This window comes from Odocoileus virginianus, chromosome 1 (genome assembly GCF_023699985.2).
Source record: "Odocoileus virginianus isolate 20LAN1187 ecotype Illinois chromosome 1, Ovbor_1.2, whole genome shotgun sequence".
NCBI lineage: Eukaryota > Metazoa > Chordata > Mammalia > Artiodactyla > Cervidae > Odocoileus > Odocoileus virginianus.
In genome coordinates this window covers 24,906,488-24,924,890 of record NC_069674.1, presented here as the reverse complement: position 1 = coordinate 24,924,890, position 18,403 = coordinate 24,906,488, and the positions used below count along the sequence as shown (strand labels likewise).

General features: G+C 42.6%; 1 protein-coding gene and 1 pseudogene across 4 annotated transcripts in view; one reads left to right on the top strand and one right to left on the bottom strand.

Annotated features, from left to right (window-relative positions):
- TNPO3 (transportin 3) overlaps nt 1-4,453 on the bottom strand; it is a 75,841-nt gene extending 71,388 nt beyond the window's left edge. Inside the window, exon 1 of one of the 4 annotated variants that reach the window (XR_011487180.1) lies at nt 3,963-4,453. Coding sequence is in view for 1 of the 4 variants with exons in the window: in XM_020874635.2 (XP_020730294.1) it covers nt 3,963-4,082 (120 nt within the window). In the remaining 3 variants the exon portion in view is untranslated. Of the gene's footprint in view, nt 1-3,744; nt 3,768-3,962 lie in introns of those variants that run through there. The other 3 variants (XM_020874635.2, XM_070465903.1, XM_020874638.2) reach the window with 3 other exon arrangements.
- Nucleotides 4,454-17,689: 13,236 nt separating this feature from the next.
- LOC110125561 (ubiquitin-like protein 5 pseudogene) lies at nt 17,690-18,168 on the top strand (annotated as a pseudogene).
- Nucleotides 18,169-18,403: the final 235 nt, after the last annotated feature.

Genomic DNA, 18,403 nt, shown 5'->3' with positions numbered 1-18,403 from the left:
GCAGCCTAGTTGATAACTCCCCAACCCCACCCAGGAGAAGACTAGAGAACTCTCAGAGTAAAAAAAGTGGTCCAAGAAAAAAGACCAACAAAGACAATGAGAAAGAAGAGATGAAGGTTCCCTTTTCAATTATCTGTCAAATGAGGAAGTAAACCCAAAAAAGATAATGGGATCCAGGATTCAGTGCATCCAATACAAGAGAACAGAATTCTCTTAAGATGGTGAGATCCCAGGACAATAATTATGCAACAGACCTGGAGAGCAACCAGATCAGATTGAAGCAGGAAGATAGAGGGCTCTCAGGAAAGGTTTTCTTCCAACAAAAATGGAAACAGATTACCAGTGTGAACATACTAAGAGGATATTTATACTTACTAACAGTGTTTGGGATGGATTACTGTAGATACATAGAAAATAAAGCAAATGGTAAAAAAAGAAAAAAATTATCACAAAAGTTGCACAAAAAAGAAATTATCATGGTATATATGTTTCATGATTCACAATGGGTAATGATATGACCAAAAATGTGGTATACCTATGTTAGAGTAATGGGGTATGAAGAAGTGAAAGGAACCTAAATCCTCATCTTTCATAAGAGAAAGTCTATATAAGACTACTGTCTTTTTACCCAAAATCTTATAAAACTATTTCCATTTTATAACTTTTAGAAAATTTTTGAAGTCTGGTTTAAAACTATTTTAACAATAATAACACTTGTTATTAAGCTAACAACAGTTAATAACCTTAATTTTTATAAAAATTAAAATTATGTAAGACTTCAAAAAACCAAAAGGTATTATATCACATTATTTGAGATTCTTGAGTCAGCAAAATAGAAGAATTTCAGTGGGTTATGTGATTAGAGCTCAACGTGTGAGTCAGTGATTTGGGGGGTTGGTGATTTTTTTTTTTTTTAGCAATGACAAGATCCAAGATGTGACTATGTGACCAGGTGACTGAGAAAAAGAAGGGAATTAAGAAGCCAATGTGTCAGCTGAATTGTCAATCCAAATGCTGAAGATGACTAAAAATGATGATGTGTGACTGTGCTATTTTCCAGGTCCACTTTTCCACTCTTCACTACCATGTTTTCTGCCCCAGTCTGCTTGACCTCTATGGAAAAGATCAACAGGTTCCTGAGTCTCCTAGTTCAGGGTTGGGTTTGCCCAATGGGGTATCCCAAGAGAAGTCAGGAGAATAAGGTGTAGATATTTATTCCTCCAACTTCCTCCCTGCAAAATCACCTCATGATGGCTAGGGCCCTTCAAATGAAAACTACCATTCCTCTCAAGGCAGTCAACTCCATACTCCTCTTGACAGCTCAAGAAGTAACCACTCCCTATCTTATTTCTTATGGCTTGGGGCTATTAACTGTTTGGCTCTAGGTTTCTACACTTTAATGGCACATTATATCTGTATCTTTATAAATAGTAGCTTTATAAAACAAACCCTTCTCAAATTAACCTATTTCAAGTGTGCATCTTGGGACCTGACTGACTGTAAACAGTGATAATGATGATAATGGTGAAGATGCAGGGCTGTAATAAGAGACTCAGTTCAGTTCAGTCGCTCAGTCGTGTCCAACCCTTTGCAACCCCATGAACCCCAGCAGGCCAGGCCTCCCTATCCATCACCAACTCCCAGAGTCCACCCAAATACATGTCCATTGTGTCGGTGATGCCATCCAACCATCTCATCCTCTGTCATCCCCTTGTCCTCCTGCCCTCAATCGTTCCCAGCATCAGGGTCTTTTCAAATGAGTCAGCTCTTCACATGAGGTGGCCAGAGTATTGGAGTTTCAGCTTCAACATCAGTCCTTCCAAAGAACATCCAGGACTGATCTCCTTTAGGATGGACTGGTTGGATCTCCTTGCAGTCCAAGGGACTCTCAAGAGTCTTCTCCAACACCACAGTTCAAAAGCATCAATTCTTCTGCACTCAGCTTTCTTTATAATCCAACTCTCAAATCCATACATGACTAATGGAAAAACCATAGCCTTGACTAGACGGCCTTTGTTGGCAAAGTAAGATCTCTGCTTTTTAATATGCTGTCTAGGTTGGTCATAACTTTCCTTCCAAGGAGTAAGCGTCTTTTAATTTCATGGCTGCAGTCGCCATCTGCAGTGATTTTGGAGCTCAAAAAAATAAAGTCAGCCACTGTTTCCACTGTTTCCCCATCTATTTGCCATGAAGGGATGGGACCGGATGCCATGATCTTAGTTTTCTGAACGTTGAGCTTTAAGTCAACTTTTTTACTCTCCTCCTTCACATTCATCAAGAGGCTCTTTAGTTTTTCTTCACTTTCTGCCATAAGGGTGGTGTCATCTGCATATCTGAGGTTATTGATATTTCCCAGATTACAAAAATTAACTCAACACTAAGACCCCTGGTGGCTTCTTCAGTGGTAAAGAATCTGCCTGCCAATACAGGAGAAGCAGGCCCAATCCCTGAGTCTGGAAGAGCCTCTGGAGAAGAAAATAGAAACCCACTCCAGTATTCTTCTTGCCTGGGAAATCCTATGGACAGAGGAGCCTGGTGGGCTACAGTCCTTGAGGTAGCAAGAGTCCGATTCAACTTAGCAACTAAATAACGACAAATAAGACCATATAAAAACGATTTTCTTATGTAGCCTACAGTGAGTCTTAATTCCTTTCTCCTCTCATGTGGTCATCCAGGACTTGAGTTTCCGATTTTTTTTTTAATGTAATATTCAAAGTCGACGTAGCAAATTTTAAAATACTTATTATGCACTTACAGCCAAGGAGCCCTCAAAAGGGCACAGCATCTTTAAGTACTAGGTATGAGTTTTAAAAAAGAAATGGGAAGGGAGGGGGCAAATTTTATAATATGCTTAGGTGTATGAAATGCAAAAATAAGAAAGGTAAAGTCAACAAAATCACCAAGTATACATACCCACACAAAATTAAAGCAAAGCAAGGGTAAGTAGGAAAATTAGGGGAGGAAGCATAATGCACGTGATTCAAACGCACAAAATACAATGTATATGAAGTGAAGTGAAGTCGATCAGTCGTGTCGGACTCTTTGCGACCCCATGGACTGCAGCCTACCAGGATCCTCAGTCCATGGGATTTTCCAGCAAGAATACTGGAGTGGGTTGCCATTTCCTTCTCCAGGGGATCTTCCCGGCCCAGGGATTGAACCCGGGTCTCCCGCATTGTAGGCAGATGCTTTACCGTCTGAGCTACCAGGGAAGCCCGATCTGCCATTAAAAACAAATAAATATTTGAATATTAAAAGACAGGCTCCCAATAAATTAATCCCCTCATTGGATGCAGACAGAATTATCTGTAATAATCAAGGCAGCTTTGATATTTATACCTCATAGAGAAGGTCAAAATCAGGAGAAAGATAAGATTAGAGAACTGCAAAGATTTTCTGAAACCAGAATTGATTTTTTTTTTTATGTTGCACTCCAAAACACAAGAAAAAACTCACGAGGATAAGGATCGAGAAACCTGAGAAGCTACGAGAATACAATACTCAAACTAGAGTGAAAAGCAGCAAAGAACAGTTAAGATGTAAGCTACGACTGGAAAGGAATTACCAGACGTACACCTAGACACCGAAGAGAGACGGATAAAGCATCCTTAGAAGATACAGACCGGGATTGGATTTGGTTAAAGAAAGACAAAACGGAAAAGCAAAGCCTAAGAAACAAGCAGCAGCAAGTGTAAAACTTAAAAGGAACAGATCGAAGCCACAAGCAAGAAGTATAGGACTTACAAATCACATTCTACGGAGAGGGGAAAGGGCCACTTCGCGACCGACCAGTGCAACTAGTTTCCGAAAAGCGGCGGCGATGTAGGTTCGCAGCCCCACCCCGCGGGAGCAGCTCCTCCCCAAGGAAGACCTCACGAGGCCAACCGCTGGACTCCAGCTCGAGCCTAGGTCCTATCCAGCCCTGGCCCCGCGGCGCAGAACGGCCTCTCCCGGCCCCTCACCGAACGCTGCAGCTCCCCAAGCCAAAACGAGGCGCGCTCCTTTCCGCTGGGATCTGGGTCGTGGTACAGCGCCTGCACTGCCTGGTACACGAGCTGCAGTGTCGGCTTTGCTCCTTCCATGGTGGTAGAGGTGGTGGCGGCAGCGACGGCTCTGGCTCTTCTCCCGAGGCTCCTCCGGTTGCTCCGCCCTCGCGCTTCCTCACTGTGTCGGCCACGGCCGCTCCCTGACTGGCGCCATCTCCTCTTTGGCCGTTACCAGGGCAGATGAGTTCCTCGTGGAAGTAACCCCCTCGGAAACACAGGTTAGATCGTATTCAAGTTCCTGGTCGCTTTTCCCGATCTTCTCACAAGACTCCACACTTCTGAATCCAGACGCCGGTGGTAGCTTCCTGACCTGCTAACTTGCCCTCCGGAGGCTGTCCCGGCAAGACAGAGACCATGCAGCGTACCTCAGCAGCCTTTACCCGGACCGGAAGCGGCAGGACCAAAACCTTGGCACACTTCCGTCTGGTGCGTTGTAAACGGCCTCCGTGCCGGCACGCCTTCTCTTTTGTCCCCGCCCCCTCCCGGAAGTGACCCTACAGGGACTGGAGCCGGTAAGAAGATCTCGACATATCTTGCCTGGGTCTGGAGCTCTGCGACCCTCGGGGCTGGCACACCTGTGCAGCTTTCCTCTCCTTGGCAATGGATCCGAGGTCTTCCCTCCCCCTTCCGACTTCTTCAGCCCTTCCCCCAGAATCTCTTAGGACCCCCGTGGACAAGGCGCGTCAATTCAACTGTGGCCTGACACTGAGTACTGGAAAGCCAAAGATGACTTAAGACAGCATTTGTATGCTGACTCTAATGGAGGAGACAGACATACAATCAAATAACTAGCGTACAAACCTGGGAAATGTGCCATGTTGAAAAAAATAGAAAATGCCTAGAACCCTCTTTCCGCGAAATTCTTACACCCAAAAGGGTGTAATTCTATTGCTCAGGACACTGACTCCCGAGTATTTGCACAAACACACTGAATTCTGTTTTTGTGTATGCCTTTCATTCTGAGTCAAACATCAGTTCTACAACAATTATCAATACACAAGCGAATATAGAAATCTTGGAATCCGTACTAGGGAGAAAATTTACAAACATGGCTATGTCTCCTTTGCAATAATAAATAACTGCTACCATTTGATAAATGCTTACAATGTATGAAGCACTGTAGTTACAAGGTCTTATTTAATCCTTTTAACAGTTAATAGAAACTAAATCCCCGTTTTAAAGAATAAGAACTAGGTAATGTAATCTGCCCAAGGTTACAAATTTCTTGAATGAAAATCAGGATTTGATCCAAATCAATTTGGCTCCAGAGTCTGTTAAAGAATGCCATCTCTAACATTCTGTGTACTAGTTTCTGAATTGTTATTGCCAAAGGATTATAACTACCAAGGTCGCAATGAAAACAGGTACTGTACTCTATATAATTTCTGACAAAAGGAAAGAAACTTGATATTTTGGTTACCTAATTCATCTATTCATTAAAAATTTAGTAAGACCATCTTGGTCTCTGCCCTCATGGAATTTATAGTCTAAATGCAAAGAAATACAAGTTACTCATTACACTTTAAAAGGAATATTAATATCCACAAGTAAAAGAATGATGTTGGACCTACCTTGCACCATATTAAAAAAAAAAAACAACTAAATGTAAGAGCTAAAATTATGAAACTGTTAGAAGAAAACAGGAGTATGTCTTCATGAACTTGGATTAGACAGTGGTTTGTTAGATACAGCACCAAAAGCCCAATTAACAAAAGGAAAAATAGATAAACTGGACTTCATCAAAACTAAAATCTTTTGTGTCTCAAAGAACAATATTAAAAGAGTGAAATGAAAACCCACAAAATGAAAGAAAATACATACAACTCAAATATCTGATAAGGGATGAGTTGTTGTTCAGTCCCTAAGTCGTATCCAATTCTTCCTGATCCCATGGACTGAAGCATTCCTGGCTTCCCTATCCTTCGCTATCTCTAAAAGTTTGCTCAAACTCATGTCCATTGAGTCAGTGATGCCATCCAACCATCTTATCTTCTGTCACCCCATTCTCCTCTTGCCCTCAATCTTTCCCAGCATCAGGATATTTTCCAATGAGTTGGTTGTTTGCATCAGGTGGCCAAAGTATTGAAGCTTTAGCTTCAGCATCAGTCCTTCCAGTGAATGTTCAGGGTTGATTTCCTTTAGAATTGACCAGTTTGATCTCCTTGCTGTCCAAGGGATGCTCAAGAGTCTTCTCTGGGACCACAGTTCAAAAGCATCAATTCTTTGGTGCTCAGCCTTCTTTATAGTCCAACTCTCACATCCATACATGACCATTGGAAAAACCATACCTTTGACTAGACAGACCTTTGTTGGCAAAGTGATATCTCTGCTTTTTAGTACACTGTCTAGGTTTGTCATAGCTTTCCTTCCAAAAAGCAAGCATCTTTTCATTTCATGGCTGCAGTCACAATCTGGAGTGATTTTGGAGCCCCCCCCCCACAAAAAATCTGCCACTGTATCCACTTTTCCCCTATCTATTTGCCATGAAGTGATGGGACTGGATGCCATGATTCTCGTTTTTGGAATTTTGAGTTTTAAACCAGCTTTTTCACTCTCTATTTTCACCCTCATCAAGGGCTCCTCAGCTCCTCTTCACTTCCTGACATTAGAGTGGTATCATCTGCGTACCTGAAGTTGTTGGTATTTCTCCCGGAAATCTTGATTCCAGCTTGTGATTCATCCAGGGTGGCAATTCACATGATACACTGCATAGAAGTTAAATTAGCAGGGTGACAAAATACAGCCTTGACCTACTCCTTTCCCAATTTTGAACCAGTCTGTTGTTCCATGTTCAGTTCGGGTACTTCTTGTCCTGCATACAGGTTTCTCAGGAGGCAGGTAACTTGGTCTGGTATTCCCATTTCTTTAAGAATTTTCCATAGTTTGTTGTGATCCACAGAGTCAAAGTCTTTAGCACAGTCGATGAAACAGAAATAGATATTTTTCTGAAATTCTCTTGCTTCTTCTTTGATCCAGTGAATGATGGCAGTTTGATCTCTGGTTCCTCTCAGTTCAGTTCAGTTGCTCAGTTGTGTCCGACTCTTTGCAACTGCATGGACTGCAGCATGCCAGGCCTCCCTGTCCATCACCAACTCCCGGAGTTTACTCAAACTCATGTCCATCGCGTCAGTGATGCCATCCAACCATCTCATCCTCTGTCGTCCCCTTCTCATCCTGACTTCAGTCTTTCCCAGCATCAGGGTCTTTTCCAATGAGTCAGTTCTTTGCGTCGGGTGGCCAAATTATTGGAGTTTCAGCTTCAGCATCAGTCCTTCCAGTGAACACCCAGGACTGATCTTCTTTAGGATGGACTGGTTGCATCTCCTGGCAGTCCAAGGGACTCTCAAGAGTTTTCTCCAATACCACAATTCAAAAGCATCAATTCTTCAGCACTCAGCTTTCTTTGTTGTCCAACTCTCACATCCATACATGACTACTGGAAATAAAATAGCTTTGATTATATGGACCTTTAATGGTAAAGTAACGTCTCTGCTTTTTATTTTGCTGACGAGGTTTATCATAGTTTTTCTTCCAAGGAGCAAGAACCTTTTAATTTCATGGCTGCAGACACCATTTGGACCCCAAGAAAATAAAGTCTCTCACCACTTTCCATTGTTTCCCCATGTATTTGCCGTGAAGTGATGGGACCAGATACCATGATCTTAGTTTTTTGAATGTTGAGTTTTAAGCCAGAAGAAAACAGGAGTATGACTTCATGACCTTTGATTAAACAATGGTTTCTTAGATATGGCACCAAAGTACAGTTAACAAAAGGAAAAATAGATAAATTAGACTTCATCAAATCTAAAAACTTGTCTCTCAAAGTACACTATTAAGAAGGTGAAATAATCACCTGCAAAATGAGAGAAAATACTCCAGTCTCTTCTTTCACTTTCATCAAGAGGCTCTTTAGTTTCTCTTCACTTTCTGCCATAAGGGTGGTATCATCTGTGTATCTGAGGTTATTGATATTTCTCCTGGCAATCTTAATCCCAGCTTGTGCTTCATCCAGCCCGGCATTTCGCATGATTTACTCTGCATATAAATTAAATAAGCAGGGTGACAATATACTACCTTGTGTACTCTTTTCCCAATTTAGAACCAGTCCATTGTTCCATGTCCAGTTCTAACTGTTACTTCTTGACCTGCATACAGATTTCTCAGGAGGCAGGTCAGGTGATCTGGTATTTCCATCTCTTTAAGAATTTTCTGCAGTTTGCTGTGATCTACACAAAGGCTTTTATGTAATCATTAAGGCAGAAATAGATGTTTTTCTGCAATTCTCTTGTTTTTTCTCTGATTCATAGGATGTTGGCAATTTGATCTCTGGGTCCTCTGCCTTCTCTAAATCCAGCTTGAACATCTGGAAGTTCTCAGTTAACATACTGTTGAAGCCTGGCTTGGAGAATATTGAGCATTACTCTGCTAGGGTGTGAGATGAGTGCAATTCTGCAGCAGTTTAAACATTCTTTGGCATTGCTCTCCTTTGGGATTGGAATAAAACTGACTTTTTCCAGTCTTGTGGCCACTGCTGAGTTTTCAAAATTTGCTGGCATAGTGAGTGCCGCACTTTCACAGCATCATCTTTTAGAATGAAATAGTTCAACTGGAATTCCATCACCTCCACTAGCTTTGTTTGTAGTGATGCTACCTGAGGCCCACTTAACTTACATTCCAGGATGGCTGGCTCTTGGTGAGTGATCACACCATTGTGGTTATCTGGGTCATGAAGATCTTTTTTATATACCTCTTCTGTGTATTCTTGTCACTTCTTCTTAATATCTTCTGCATCTGTTAGGTCCATACTATTTTTGTCCTTTATTGTGCCCATCTTTGCATGAAAGGTCCCCTTGGTATCTCTTAATTTTCTTGACAAGATCTCTAGTCTTTCCCATTCTATTGTTTTCCTCTATTTCTTTGCATTGATCATTGAGGAAGGCTTTCTTATCTCTCCTTGTTATTCTTTGGAACTCTGCATTCAGATGGGTATATCTTTCCTTTTCTCCTTTGCCTTTCACTTCTCTTCTTTTCTCAGCTATTTGTAAGGCCTCCTCAGGCAACCATTTTTCCTTTTTGCATTTTTTCTTCTTGGGGATGGTCTTGATACCTCACTCCTGTACAATGTCATGAACCTCTGTCCATAGTTCTTAAGGCACTCTGTCTATTAGATCTAATCCCTTGAATCTATTGGTCACCCCCACTGTTTGATCCTAAGGGATTTTGATTCAGGTCATACCTGAATGGACTAGTGGTTTTCCCTACTTCAATTTAAGTCTGAATTTGGCAATAAGGAGTTCATGATCTGAGCCACAGTCAGCTCCCAGTCTTGTTTTTGCTGACTATTCAGTGCTTCTCCATCTTTGGCCGCAAAGAATGTACTCAATCTGATTTCTGCATTGACCATCTGGTGATGTCCTTGTGTAGAGTCTTCTCTTGTGTTGTTGGAAGAGGGTGTTTGCTATGACCAGTGCATTCTCTTGGCAAAACTCTCTTAGCCTTTGCCCTGCTTCATTTTGTACCCCAAAGCCAATTTTCCTGTTACTCCATGTATCTCTTGACTTTCTACTTTTGCATTCCAGTCCCCTATGAAGAAAAGGACATCTTTTTTTGGTGTTATTTATAGAAGATCTTGTAGGTCTTCATAGAGCCACTCAGCTTCTTTGGCATTAGTGGTTGAGGCAGAGACTTGGATTTCTGTGATATTGGTTTGCCTTGGTAACGAACAGATATCAGTCTGTCTTTTCTGAGAGTGCACTCAAGCACTGCATTTCGGACTCTTTTGTTGACGCTGAGGGCTACTCCATTTCTTCTAAGGGATTCTGGCCCACAGTAGTAGATATAATGGTCATCTGAATTATATTTGCCCATTCCAGTCCATTTGAGTTCACTGATTCCTAAAATATCGATGATGTTCACTCTTGCCATCTCCTGTTTGACCATTTCCAATTTACCTTGATTCATGGGCCTAACATTTCATTTCCTGTGCAATATTGTTCTTTACACCATCAGACTTTACTTCCATCACCAGTCACATCCACAAGTGGGTGTTGTTTTTGCTTTGCCTCAGCCTCTTCATTCTTTCTGGAGCTATTTCTCCACTCTTCTCCAGTAGCATATTGGGCACCTACTGACCTGGGTAGTTCTTCTCAGTGTCCTGTCTTTTTTTTTTTTTTGCCTTTTCATACTGTTCATGTGGTTCTCAAGGCAAGAACACTGAAGTGGTTTGCCATTCCCCTCTCTAGTGTACCACGTTTTGTCAGAACTCTCCACCATGACTGGTCTGTCTTGCGTGGCCCTACATGGCATAGTTCATAGTTTCATTGAGTTAGACAAGGCTGTGATCCAAGTAATCAGTTTGGTTAGTTTTCTGTAATTGTGGTTTCCATTCTGTCTGCCCTGTGATGGATAAGGATAAGAGGCTTGTGGAAGCTTCCTGGTGGGTGGGACTGGCTCTGAGGGAATCTGGGTCTTACTCTGAAATCTTTAATCCAATTTTCTGCTGATGGGTGGGGCTGTGTCCCCGCCCCCCCCCCCCCCGTAGCTTGGCTTGAGGCCAAACTATGATGAGGTAATGCTGACCTCCTTCAAAACAAGGGGTCAAAGGCTAAGAGAGTTTTGCCAAGAGAATGCATCGGTCATAGCAAACATCCTCTTCCAACAACACAAGAGATGACTCTAAACATGGACATCAGCAAATGATCAATACCAAAATCAGATGGATTATATTCTTTGCAGCCAAAGATGGAGAAACTCTCTACAGTCAGCAAAAACAAGACCAGGAGCTGACTGTGGTTCAGATCTTGAGCTCCTTACTGCAAAATTCATACTTAAATTGAAGAAAGTAGGGAAAACCACTAGACCATTCGTGTATGACCTATATCAAATTCCTTACCGTTATACAGTGGAAGTGACAAATAGATTCAAAGTATTAGATCTGACAGAGTGCCTGAAGAACTTGGACAAAGGCTCATAACATTTTACTGGAGGCAGTGATCAAAACCATCCCCAGGAAAAAGAAATGCAAGAAGGCAAAATAGTTGTCTGGGAGGCCCTACAGATAGCTAAGAAGGGAAAGGCAAAGGAGAATGGGGAAGAGATGCCCGATTGAATGCAGAGTTCCAGAGAATAGCAAGGAGAGATAAGAAAGCCTTCTTAAGTGAACAATGCAAAGAAACAGAGGAAACGAAAGAATGGGAAAGACTAGAGATCTCTTCAAGGGATTAGTCATTATCCAGAATATATAAAGAACAGTTCAACAATGAAATGACAAGATAAGGTTTGGTTACTTGAAAGACTAATCAGGTGATTAGAGGGTTGCAACTTTAGGCCAGATTAAGTGCAATCAGTAACACTGATATCAATATAATGTACCTAGTAATGAAACCCTGATCAAAACACTGGACATCAAAGCTCAGTCGAGATTTCTGGTTGAGGAACATGTTTGTATGCCAGAAGGGTGACATATCCTGACTCCACCCAGACAGAACAGCTGTGTCATCTTCCCACAACTTGCCCTTTTAAGTAAAACTTCAGTTATAAATGTAGTGCTTAACTGAGTTCTGTAAGTTTTTCTAGAAGAGTTTCAAACCTGTGGGGGTAGTGGGAACCCTTGAATTTGTAACCAGTTGCTCAGTAGTGCAGGTGGCCTGGGGACTCCTGAAGTAAGACTGACATCCAAAGTGAGGGTAGTGAGGGGGGCTGAGCCTTTCAGCCTGTAGAGTCTGATACTACAGACGGTGTCAGAATTGACTTGCCCTTCACCCCCCTAGGGTAGAAACAGGACAAGTAAGATGTTCACAAAGACTGTAATTTAGCATAAGTCCTATCCCCCCAATTAATCAAATATGTTAACATTTATTAAACGCAGGGAATAGGTAATTGTGGTCACTATACCATTGTCTCTACTTCTCTGAAAGTTTGCAAATTAAAACAAATGTCATAACTGGAAAAATTATGTTAGTTTATTTATTGACATGAAAAGATAGCAAAATATTATTGAAAAAGAAACAGGTTATGACAGCATATAAAAATACTCATTGACAGGAAATCATACCTATGTTTCTATATAAGTAGAGAGGTATCTGGAGAAGGCAATGGCAACCCACTCCAGTCCTCTTGCCTGGAAAATCCCATGGACGGAGGAGCCTGGTGGGCTGCAGTTCATGGAGTCTCGAAGAGTCGGACATGACTGAGCGACTTCACTTTCACTGTTCACTTTCATGCCTTGGAGAAGAAAATGGCAACCCACTCCAGTGTTTTTGCCTGGAGAATCCTGGGGATGGGGGAGTCTGGTGGGCTGCCATCTGTGGGGTCGCACAGAGTCGGACACGACTGAAGTGACTTAGCAGCAGCAGCAGAAAAGTATCTGGAAGAATTTTCAACAGAATGTTAATACAGCTTAGCTGCAGTGATGGACTTTTGAGTGGTTTCTACTTTCTTTTTTCTGTGTATTTCTTCATAGCATTTATCACCACGTGACACCTTCCATATTTTTATTATTTTTTGGCTATTCCCTCCATTAACATGGAAGCTCTCAGTAACGTCATATCCCCAGAGCTTTCAGTGGTTCCTGGCATATGGCAGGAACACAATAAATATTTGCTAAATGCATTAATAGTGTTTCTATGACTTGAATTTTTCTTTATAATGATTATTTACACTTTTAACAAATATATTTTCTCAAAATCAACATGGTTTTTTCCCCAAAACAGTGACACTGTAAACTTGAAGTCATAACCGTCAGGAGCCGCTGCCAACTCAGTCGTGGTGACTGTTGGCCCAAAGGTCGCACGCACAGGCCTCTTCCGGCCCAGCTTCAACCCATAGGGCACATATCTTGTATCATATTCCTCCAGCTGCACAACCCAAGACAGTCATATACCTGGTATTAAACCTCTTTCCTTTCATTAAACCCACATCCGGGGCTCATGTGCTGAGGACAGCATTTGCCTTTGTGTGGCTCTCCAGCTCAGAATTTTCTCAGTCATGGCCAGCTTTGCTCCCAATTTCCCTTGCAAAGCAAATTCAAACCAGTGAGAGGGATCAGGAGAGGAGGATGGTGAATAGAGATCATAAATTTCTATGGAATAGGAAGAACATGAATTAACTGTCCACAGTCAAAAGGGGCCTTGTTGAAAGAGGGATGTTCTGAGGGACAGTTCTGATAGAGTGGGGTGGCAAGACACTAAGGAGGTTGGAATTTTTCTGAACATTCACAAAGTGATAATCTTTTCAGAAAAAAAAAATACTGTACAGAGAACCTAAGGGCAATGGTACAGAAAAAACATACACAGTTCAGTAAAGGTCCACCCACCTGCCCCTAGTTCCTTCTTGTGCTCTGTCATGTCCGACTCTTTGTGGCCTCATGGACTATAGCCTGCCAGACTCCACTGCCCATGGAATTTTCCAGGCAGGAATACTGGAATGGGTTGCCATTTCCTACTCCAGGAGATCTTCCCAACCCAAGGACCAAACCCACGTCTCCCATGTGCATGTCCTGCATTGGCAGGCAGATTCTTTACTACTAGTGCCACATGAGCAGCACCCTCCTTCTCCTTAATCCCTCACAAAGTCTTCCTTCCCCAGTTAACTCTTCTCTTTGGAAGCCAGACACACAGGAGGGGAAATGTAGCCTTATTCCAACAAGATTAACATTTTATGTCATATAACATCCACAGTTTATTGATTTTTAGTCCAGCTTTACTTCAGTGTATTAAGCAATACACTGGTGCTCATATGTTGTGAGTCAAACTGTCACCCAGTCAGGCTGATGGAAGATGACACTCCCCTCACAAAAGCAGAAGGCTCCTGGAAAATGCCACGCACAGAGGAGCCTGGAAGGCTGTAGTCCATGGGGTCTTAAAGAGTCAGACACAACTTAAAGCCTGAGCAGGCATTCACGCACACACCAGCTGGCTACAGGGAGAAAGAAAATGACTCTCCCTTATATGGCATGGTGGAAGGAGGGCTATCCTAAACATTAGACCCCGGGTACCAGTCCCAGCAGCACTTTCTTCTAGCTATGTGACTCTAAGTAAGTAAGTAAGTAAGTGTTAGTCGCTCAGTCGTGTCCGACTCTTTGCCACCCCACAAACTGTGGTCCTCCGGGCCTCTCTGTCTATGAGATTCTCCAAGCAAGAATATTGGAGTGGATTGCCATCCCCTTTTTCAGAGGATGTTTCTGACCCAGGGATTGAACCCAGGTCTCCTGCATTGCAGGCAGCTTCTTTATCATCTGAGCTACAGGGAAGTCCTATGTGACTCTGAGTATCAATAACTACTTTCCTAAACTGGATTTCCCTGCCAAAAGCAGCATGATTCCTACCCATCCAACTTACAAGGAGGTGCAAGTAAGATCGATGAACGCGCCGTGGAATTGGCTCATTGTTTACATTGGGTTCTTTACACCCCTAAGGGCTTCCTTGGTGATTCAGACAGTAAAGAATCCACCTACTATGCAAGAGACCTGGGTTGGATCCCTGGGTCAGAAAGATCCCTTGGAGAAGGGAATGGCAACCCACTCCAGTATTTTTGCCATGGAAAATTCCATGGGCAGAGGAGCTTGGTGAGCTACAGTCCATGGGCTCCCAAAAAGTTGGACATAACAGTGCCCACACGAAGCAGCTGTAAAGCAATTAGCATTTTACAAAAATATGGAGTCAAACTGTCACTTATGGTCTTATTGAGATACTTAGAAATCACAAGTTCTTACCCCCAAACCAAGTCTTTTCAAATATAGGAGGAATAGTGTATTAATGATCTCTCCAGGCAATCAACAAGCCAAAGACTTGGCTACTTTACCAGCCAAGCACCAATAAACACTGACACACTTTCTGGGGTCCAAATGCTTACCAGCTGGCTCTCACTTCTGGAAGAAATTAGATATTTAGATCCACTTTATGACTCTCACCTTCCCTGCCACTCTGCTTAGCAGGCACTGATCACATACCTGCTCTGGTTTTATGCCGCAGTAACCGGACTCCAGGGCCTATTTCCGTGAACAAATCCAATGCCCTCATCACTGTCCCCCAGGCTTCTAGATCTCTCTACAACCTCAGACATCCCAACTTCCCTCTTCCCCCAGCACCCTAATACTTCACCTTCCAAAACTCTCTGATGTCACTTTATTCTCAATGGTGCCTATCAACCCAGTTGCACATTAAAATTGCCTGGGGGTACTTTAAACATTGGGTACTCCAATGCCTGGGTACCTCCCTAGACGACTTAAATCAGAAACCCTGGGGCTAGGTCAGGGATTAGGTGGTTCTAATGTGTACCTAGTTTGTTGGCTGCATGTTCATTTAGTCATTTGAGAGTTTCTCAGCAGGAGAGCTACTGGCATTGGGGGCAGGACCATTTGTGCAAGTGTGATTCAAGCCTCATGGAGTATCACTTGCACACCCCAGTTCCAGTCGTGGTGACAACCAAAAACACACCAACATCTCCAAATGCCCCCACTTGAGAATCTCACCAACTCCTTTTCCTTTTGTACTTCTCCAGAGTGAAAGGCCCTCCCTTCCCACCCTACTCTTCAATTCTCAAGTGACCAATTGTTCTAGTTTGCTCAGGACCCAGGGGTTTCCCAGGACATGAGGCTCTCAGTGCTAAATCTAGGAAGGTCCCAGGCAAACCTCAGTGGTTAGTCACCACAGATTTCCTTCTCTTGCCTCCCATGAGAGATCCTCATTGTTTTGTCTGTCTCTCTCACCTGTTTTCTGGGAACTGGCCCTTCCCAACCCCATTCCAGGGTTATATTGGGAACAACCTTGAGGAGGTTGCTGACATAAGCTGGGCCACCTGAATTCCTCCCCCAGAATTTGCAGTTGGAACTGGATGCTAGTCTAAATTTGGCTAGTGCTTCTAAAGAGATTTAAATTTGGGAATTGGTGGCCATTTCCTACAGATTTTATTGTCTTGGTCTCCAAAATCACTGTGGACAGTGATTGCAGCCGTGATATTAAAAGATGCTTGCTCCTTGGAAGAAAAGCTATACAAAACTAGATAGCACATTAAAAAGAAAAGACATCACTTTGCCAGCAAAGGTCCATATAGTCAAAGCTATGGTTTTCCAATAGTCATATATGGATGGGAAAGTTGGACCAGAAAGAAGGCTGAGAGCCAGTGAATTGATGTTTTGAATTGTGGTGCTGGAAGACTCTTGAAAGTCCCTAGAACTGCAAGGAGATTAAACCAGTCAACCCTAAAGGAAATCAACCCTGAATATTCATTGGAAGGACTAATGCTGAAGCTGAAGCTCCAATACTTTGGCCACCTGATTGGAAGAGCTGACTCATTGGAAAAGACCCTGATGCTGGGAAAGACTGAAGGCAAAAGAGAGAGGGCAACAGAGGATGAGATGGTTAGTTAGCATCCTCAATTCAATGGACATGGATTTGAGCAAACTCTGAAAGACAGTGAAGGACAGAGGAGCCTAGCATGCTGTAGTCCATGGGGTCACAAAGAGTCTGACATGATTTAGCAACTGAACAATAGCAACACTTTCCTACAGTGAAGACTACTGTTAGGTGTCAGGGAGGATGGGTGATACAGAAAAAATCTGTCTGCAGCAACAAAGGAAACATGTGCCCAAAAAGAAACACGTGCAGAAGTGAGGAGGAAACTTCCTGGCTTCCATATGGTGCTCAAGTAGTTCTCAAACTTGAGCCTGCATCAGCATCCCCTTAAAACACTGTTTTTTGGGCTGCACCCCTAGAGTTTGTGATTCAGTCGGTCTCTTCAGTGGTCCAAGGGTCTACTTTTCCAAGAGTTTCCAGGTGGTGTTGATGCTGCAAATTAGGAATTTTGTGAGGACCCCTCCTCTGGGCCAGAATTTCAGCATTGATAGATTTTTTTTGGCCAATCTGAAGCACGGAGCCTTAACCACTGGATGGCCAGGGAATTCCCAAGTAATTCCCAAGTCTATATCTGATTAATTCCCCCACTTCTTTTCCTCAAACTTTGAGGGCTCAACAGGCTCAGCCCCACCTTAGTGTTACATGGGTTACATGAGTCTGTACCTTTTTTAAAAATCCTGGTTTCTGGAACTTGGGTGCTATCCCCAGATTTTCTAATGTAATTGGTCTGGCATGTGGCCCAAGTCTCTGGACTGATTGATTCATTATTTTTGGCTGAGCTGCTAGGCATGTGAGATCTTAGTTCCCCAACCAGGGATCAAACCTGTGCCCCCTGCAGTGGAAGCATGAAGTCTTAACCACTGGACTGCCAGGGAAGTCCCAAGTCTGTATCTTTCTAATAAATTCCTCCTCTTCTTTTTCTCAACTAGCTTTATGGAAATATAATTCATATATAGTACAATTTCCCCACCTCAAAGTTCTAATTCAATGATTTTTAATAGATTCACAGATACATACAACTGTCACCAATTTTAGAACAATTTTTATCACCTCAAAAGAAACCCTGTCCCCTTTAGCTATCACTCCTCTCCCCAAGCCCTCCTCTCCCCACCCCTGTCCTCAGCAACTACTAACCTATGTTATCTTCATGGAGATTTCCCTATTGCACAGATTTCATGTGAATGGAATTATGTATTTATGCAGCCTTTTTTTGACTGATTTCTTTCACTTGACATGAAGTTTTCAAGATTTATCTGCACTATAGCATGGGTCAATAATACTTCATTCCCATTCATAGCCTTTGCTCATTTTAAATTGGGTTATCTCGGCAGCAGTGCGAGGAGGTTGTGGCATGTGCTTCTTCCAGGCTATTTGAGGGGACCCCTGAAGTCCCGATTCAGTTGCCTCCTGGTCCCCGCTTTGTGTTGCTCCAGCCAGGATGATCGAGGTTGTTTGCATCGACCGTCTGGGGAAGAAGGCGCACATTAAGTGCAATACGGATGACACCATCAGGGACCTTAAGAAGCTGATCGCAGCCCAAACTGGCACCCGTTGGAACAAGATCGTACTGAAGAAGTGGTACACGATTTTTAAGGACCACATGTCTCTGTTGGACTATGAAATCCACTATGGAATGAACCTGGAGCTTTATTACCAAAAGAACAGAATTCCTTCTTCCTGCCCTTCCCCCTCCTCCCACCCTCACTTCCCACACTAATATGGATGCTTGTTTTTGGAAACTCATGTTAATAAAAACTTAGAGGCTGAAAAAAAAATTGGGTTATCTTTCTTTTTTCTTCTTCTTTTTTTGTTTTTTCATTTTTTTCCTTTTTTTATTTTTAGGGTTATCTTTTTTATTACTGAGTTATAACAGTTCTTTATATATACTGGATACAAGTCTGTCTTTTTTAAAAAAAACTTTTTATTTTGTGTTGGGGGTATAGCCTGTTAAAAATGTAGTGATAGTTTAGGTGAACAAGAAAGGGACTCAGCCATACATATACA